The 6,019-nt window shown below is 43.2% G+C and overlaps 1 protein-coding gene across 1 annotated transcript in view; it reads left to right on the forward strand.

Moving 5' to 3' along the window:
* Positions 1 to 4,443, forward strand: part of spock3 (SPARC (osteonectin), cwcv and kazal like domains proteoglycan 3) — a 25,681-nt gene extending 21,238 nt beyond the window's left edge. Inside the window, exons 10-11 of the mRNA XM_056585983.1 lie at positions 1 to 110; positions 977 to 4,443. The exon at positions 1 to 110 is cut by the window's left edge and continues 28 nt beyond it. Of these exons, the coding sequence (XP_056441958.1) occupies positions 1 to 110; positions 977 to 1,137 (271 nt within the window). The 3' untranslated portion in view covers positions 1,138 to 4,443. The remainder of the gene's footprint in view (positions 111 to 976) is intronic.
* Positions 4,444 to 6,019: the final 1,576 nt, after the last annotated feature.

Genomic DNA, 6,019 nt, shown 5'->3' on the forward strand with positions numbered 1-6,019 from the left:
GGGGTACTACCGGACCCACCAGTGCCACGGCAGCAGCGGGCAGTGTTGGTGTGTGGATCGCTATGGCAACGAGGCCTCTGGCTCACGCACACACGGCCCAGCGGACTGCGGTGAGCGGATTAGGATTGTAAAAAGCAGCGTCCGGATATCAGTGCAGCGAGTATCCTGTATATATGTACGCTCTCACCTAAAGCAGTACTGAACCACAGGCCCGGACGGAGTGACCAGTAGCCGCTAATGTGCTTGCGCTGTGAAAACTGTTTGCATTATGTTGATTAAAATTGCAGAAGGGGCGGCAGTTGGATTAAACTACTGTTTAACTGTCTCTGCTGATTTTAAAACAGGCTCCGTTCTCACTCCCCCTCTTCCTATATAAGTAATGTCTGATGAGCGCTTGTTATGATAAAATATTTAAGTCTTCTCTTGGAGTATACACACCATTCTACTGGAGAAGCCACAACTCTAAAGCTGTAACAAAGGGACATTTGTTTTACGGCTGAGCTGCTCCCACGATAAGATGATACTTTATTGATCCCAGACGGGTACAAATATGGCATTCACTCCACATGTAGCGTTGTTTTAATAACATCTGATGTTATGAAACGTACCCAATATTAACAGAGGAGATCCCATTATCAATATACAACTTCTTAAGTAATGTAGGGTTTTTTGCTAAAGGTTTTAGCAAATAAAACTGCAGCAGATTGACCACGGAGCGATTGAATGTCTCACAGTAAGGAACATTGCTCGGAATTTATCTTTTTTCTTTTCTTCTACTCCTTTTCTATGCAGGTGGCGAAATGCCAAAGTAGACAAGATACATATGTAGTTTTTTTTTGATGACCTGACGGTTAGCTAGGCAAAAGTGGGGTAGTGACACAAGTGACGTTTCGCATCCCTGATTATAGGTGCACATGCGTACTTGCGTACCAGTTATGTGCACCCCTGCTTATGTGCGTACCTCTCGTTGAATCAGGCGTGGTCTTGGAGTCTTCCGGGGACCCTGGCAGCGGAGATTCTCTGTTCTCGGACGAAGACAAGGACTCCTTCGGTCGGAACGCCAAGGCCGGGATGGACGACGACGAGGACGACGAAGACGAGGATGACGACGACGGCACCGACGAATACCTGTCGTAAAGGGTTCCCCTTCTTCAGAAAAATAAAAGAGAAGCTAAGAGAGAGAATGGGTTCTCTTGGTCAAACTGCACGTTTTTAGGTGACTTTTCCCCGGGGGCAGATACTTATTCGTATTAACAGCCTATGGACTCTTCTCAGTGTTTTGTTTGTTCATAAGTCCACAATACCGATATCCCTGGTCAACCTTCTAGGCTTTCTCTTTTCCGACTCCTCGTTCGCGCGTCATTGGCTAACGACACCGCGTTCATCCGCGTGCCGGCCAGTGAACGGCGCCGGTGAAACCAGGACTTGTACAGCATCGACAGCCAATACAACTCCTTTGGATACGGTCACTTGTGCAAAGACCCTTCCCTCCCATTGGACACCCTGGGTCCTCTTCTTTGTATGACCTGGGTTATGCCTGCTGAAGCCCAAGGCTCAGTGTTGAGGAAGTGTAACCTCTCCTCCTCCCCCTTCCTTCTCTCTCCCCTCTCCTCTTCTTCGTCTCCTCCCTCTCTCCCGCGCTCTTTTTGTATGGTGTGATGTGGATAATGCAGATAGCAGAAACATTGCACACGCTAGGTTGATATCATTAGTGGGCGAGCTCCACCCGTACAGAGACAGTAGGACTTAGGAATCACACAGCCGCTTTAGGGGAACCGAAACACAAGTAGACACGGAATGAATAGAAAAAAACGATTCTGGTGACACGAAATGACTCGCCGTTTTTATGGAAGAACAAATATATGCTTATTTCAAAGAACCTTGCTACAGAAAAAAGCCCAAATAATGGGAGGAGGAAAATGCTGTGATGTAGCAAAACTGTCCACTGCATTTCAAATGCGGAGATCTAAGAGATTTGAGTGCAGCGTATTATAAAAGTAAGGGCTCCGTTTCTAGAAGGACGTCTGGAGAAATAGATAACTAAACACAAGAAGATGAACAGGGGGTTCTTACATTTTATTGGGTGTAACTATAAACCGAAAGTTGCAAAGGCCTTCGGCAACCACCCCTTCACACTGCGGAGAGCTGTGCCTGGAGGCGCATGCCCACCAGGGGATCCACACACGACGTAGCTGGGGGGGGGGGGGGGGGTTAGACTGCTGTTATTTGTTCTACGTAAAACGACATACAAGTAGCATACTTAGCGTTCCAGCGAAAGCTTGATTATTAAATGACTTTTCATAGTGCTCATTATACTCGAGAAACTCTTATACACGCACACGCACACAACTCTACACAGATAAACACACACAAACTATCACACACACACCTATGCACACTCACACATACACACACCTATACACATGCATACAAAGACACACACCAATACATCAACAATCACACACACACACATATACACACCCACACAGACACACAAACACATATAAAGCAAAAGACCTACACACACAAACAAACACACACACACAAACAAGCATATATGCACTGAAGACCTGTTAAGGGGGGTGATTGGCAGGGCAGGTGGGGTGAGGTGTGCCTTTTTTGGTGGTGGTGGTGGTGGTGGTGGTGGTGTAAGTGAAGGTGGAGGAAAAGTGTGCATGCTATGAATACACCTGGTTTTAAATACCTTCACTGTGTCAGCCACCAGTCTGTTGGATATGCAGACAGCTCAGTCTTTGGGTTTTACTCTGTGTTTTGCTTCTTCCCTTAACGGTAGTGATGCATACCTCATAGCCTTTCCTTTGCTTTGTTTCATAGACTAGCCTATCAATGTACGAGATCTCTGTGTACAAACACGTGCTTCGATGCGGAGGATGTTTTATATATTAGTACGATAACCAAACGAAAGGGGATTTTTTGCGTGCAGGCAGCAGCTTTAGGTTTGAAGGATGTCTTTGATTCTTCTTTTTTTAAAACGCTTCAATAAGAAAACGTGTTGATAAACGTTTCATCCTGCCAAGTCTAGCCACATAACTGATTTCAGGCTAACTGTAGATTTGCTCGTGCTATTGATTGTCCGTGACTGTCCAGTTTATACAGATGATTAAAAATAAATAAGAGGGATATTCATGAGGCTCAACGGTCAATAATCGAATATCTCGTTGAGATTCCATGTTTAGGGTCTGAAAGGTGCCATCTCTGTTGGACAAGAATTTTAGCTCTTAGCTTGTCGTTTCATTAAGTCTGTTCCTCTGGCGTTCCAGAGAAACCTCCTTCCTAACGTCTGTGGTCTTCTGGGTGGTGGTGACATATGAGCAGTGCTTAGATGACCCATGACACGGTAGTCACTCTCAACCAATCACATGCTGACATGACAGAACACTTGTATGGCATTGTTTAAAGAGTTAAGACATTTTTACTGTGTATGTATGATTTGCTGAAATAAATATTATATTGACCATGGGGTGCTCGCTTTGTGGAGTTATACATCTTGGAGACTCAGACACTGTTAAAATACACACGTTTTGTCTGCAACTTTCGTCTTCGGTATGTGTTAACTTCTTGACATCTGCCTTCTAAATAAGGGTGCACAACTACTTCCACGTCGACAATAAAGGGTTTAAGCTGCACTATGTGTATAACTTTTTCGCTGCCACCATCACTTTTGTTCAAGGGTTGTTTTCATCAACTCCGAAAACCAAATAGATTTAGAGAAGAAAGAGCTCCTGGGTTGATTGATTTGTGCTGGATTGTTTTCTCATTCTACTGATACTTTATACTTTAAATTCCTTTGAACCGCCGGAACAAAGTTTGGGGGTGGAAAAGTTATTGGTGCAATGAAAGAAAAGTTCTACTGTGCAGTTTTAAATAAATTGCAACATAAATGAATTAGAACGAATCGAAAAAGTTTAGCCTGAGTAAAATATAAAAAAGGAAATAGGGAATATCTATCTCTGAAATAAAAAGGCAGAGTTTGTGATTTTGCATTATGCAGTGAAGTCACAGCCTTTCCTTGAGGTTTACTTATCTTCCTCTGACTCTATTTATATACATTATTTTCTCAATCCTGTTATCTCCTGCCATAAGAACATAATTGCCCTGAGGGGACTATTTGACCATAATCTTATCTCATTCGATCTAGACTCCTTTTGTACTCTTTGTAGCAAAACAACACTAAATAAATACACCAAAAGTCTAGATAAAAGGATTTCACGGCCTGCGTGTTAAAGCAGATGCTGGAGAGAATGAAAGCAGGCAGCCGTGCCAAATTTCTCTGCATTTCTTATTGATATGCAATGGATTCTGGGTAATGGCCATTATTGCATTATGTAGGAGTGGTGGTGAATATTTTATAAGTCGGTGTGTGAACAGTCACACTTTAGAGATGGTTCATGTACACGCACACACAAAAGCAGAATAAAGTTAGCAATGGCAAATGGCAACTCATTGGCCTTGATAAAAAGAGAATCAAAGTTTGTTTTTGCTTTGCTCATTTCCTGAGACAATTACCGGTAAGTGTTTTTTGTTTTTGCTGGATGCATAAGATTACAGCCACAACCTGTGGGAATGGAAGAGTGTGTGTGTGTGTGTGTGTGTGTGTGTGTGTGTGTGTGTGTGTGTGTGTGTGTGTGTGTGTGTGTGTGTGTGTGTGTGTGTGTGTGTGTGTGTGTGTGTGTGTTGGCAGCAGCACCTGACAGGAGCCCCCGATTGGGAAATGGGCCTTGCTGAGTGAAGATCAGACATGAAGATCAGACATATTCATTCTAACGCTTCCTCGCAGGACAAAACACTGAGCAGGCAAAGAAACAAACAAAAAGTATATTATCCACCTATAATATGCAGCAAATTCCTTGGATTACTGTTTCCCAAGATTAGCTGCATATAAACCTCTACAGCAGACCTCAGTTTAGGAGAAGGTAGACAGGGGCTATTACTAAGCACTGATGGGAAGTTCGCTACCATTTCAGGAAGCTGCGGTTGATGTGGAAATGAGTGAGTGCCGAGGTACTTTCTCCTCCGATGGTTCATGTGTTTGACTTCTTCTGAGCAGCTGAAAATTGTATATCCACGTGTCCTGTTGTTGAAAATATAATTTCAGTGGTCCTTTTTTTTCATTTCACGTCAGAGGATAAAGAGTCGACTTTGTAGGCATACTTACTTTAGTTCCTTAAGATAATAAACTATTTGAAGTCCATGACTTAAGCCTAAATAATACCGAACAATAGGCCTATAACCCACGCGACATTACAAGGCTAAATGACGGGAAAGTAGCCTATATCACCGTTCTTTCGTGGACATGAAGATTTTGATATGAAACAGTCCCTATCATCTGATTAAATCAATAAATTCCCCATGACTTTTCTTGTCAATCATAATGTTTGGCACCAAGACACAGGGGAATGTGAACGTCTTTAATAAACTTTCAGACAAGCTCAAACACTGGAGATAAATGAAACATGACCACTAACCCTTAACCATGCATTAACTTGAATGCATCGGCCATTTCTAATTACCTGTATACGTACGAGTGTGTACAATAAAGTGTTATAGCTACAGTTTGAGCAGAAGTTGCTGAGGGGGGACTCTGGCCTCGAGCTGAGTCAGGGTCGTATATATAGATAGGCCTACAACTACGGGCACTTGCAGACATTGCCCAAGGCAGCTTTAATAGACAGCGAATTAATTAGATCAGTCAGGCCCTTGTCTCTCCCGCCCCATCAACGAACAGAATCTCTACCGCTTGGAAAAAGGTGGTCATTTTCGTAACACTATTCGACGACACAGTACTAGTATTAAAAACAAATGGACCTAAATACAGGTCTGATGTCGCTTCCCGCCACAGTAACCTGTGTGTGATGCGATGTCCATTCCTGTAGTTCTGTCAAATGCCCAGCTTTTAACGGCTTTTACAAGAATTGCTTCCGTAAGTAAGCAGGAGAAATCACTTAAGCGTGAGTCACAGCCAGAGATCTACTTCATTGCTGCCTGTATTTCATGGAAG

This window comes from Gadus chalcogrammus, chromosome 3 (assembly GCF_026213295.1).
Source record: "Gadus chalcogrammus isolate NIFS_2021 chromosome 3, NIFS_Gcha_1.0, whole genome shotgun sequence".
Lineage (NCBI taxonomy): Eukaryota > Metazoa > Chordata > Actinopteri > Gadiformes > Gadidae > Gadus > Gadus chalcogrammus.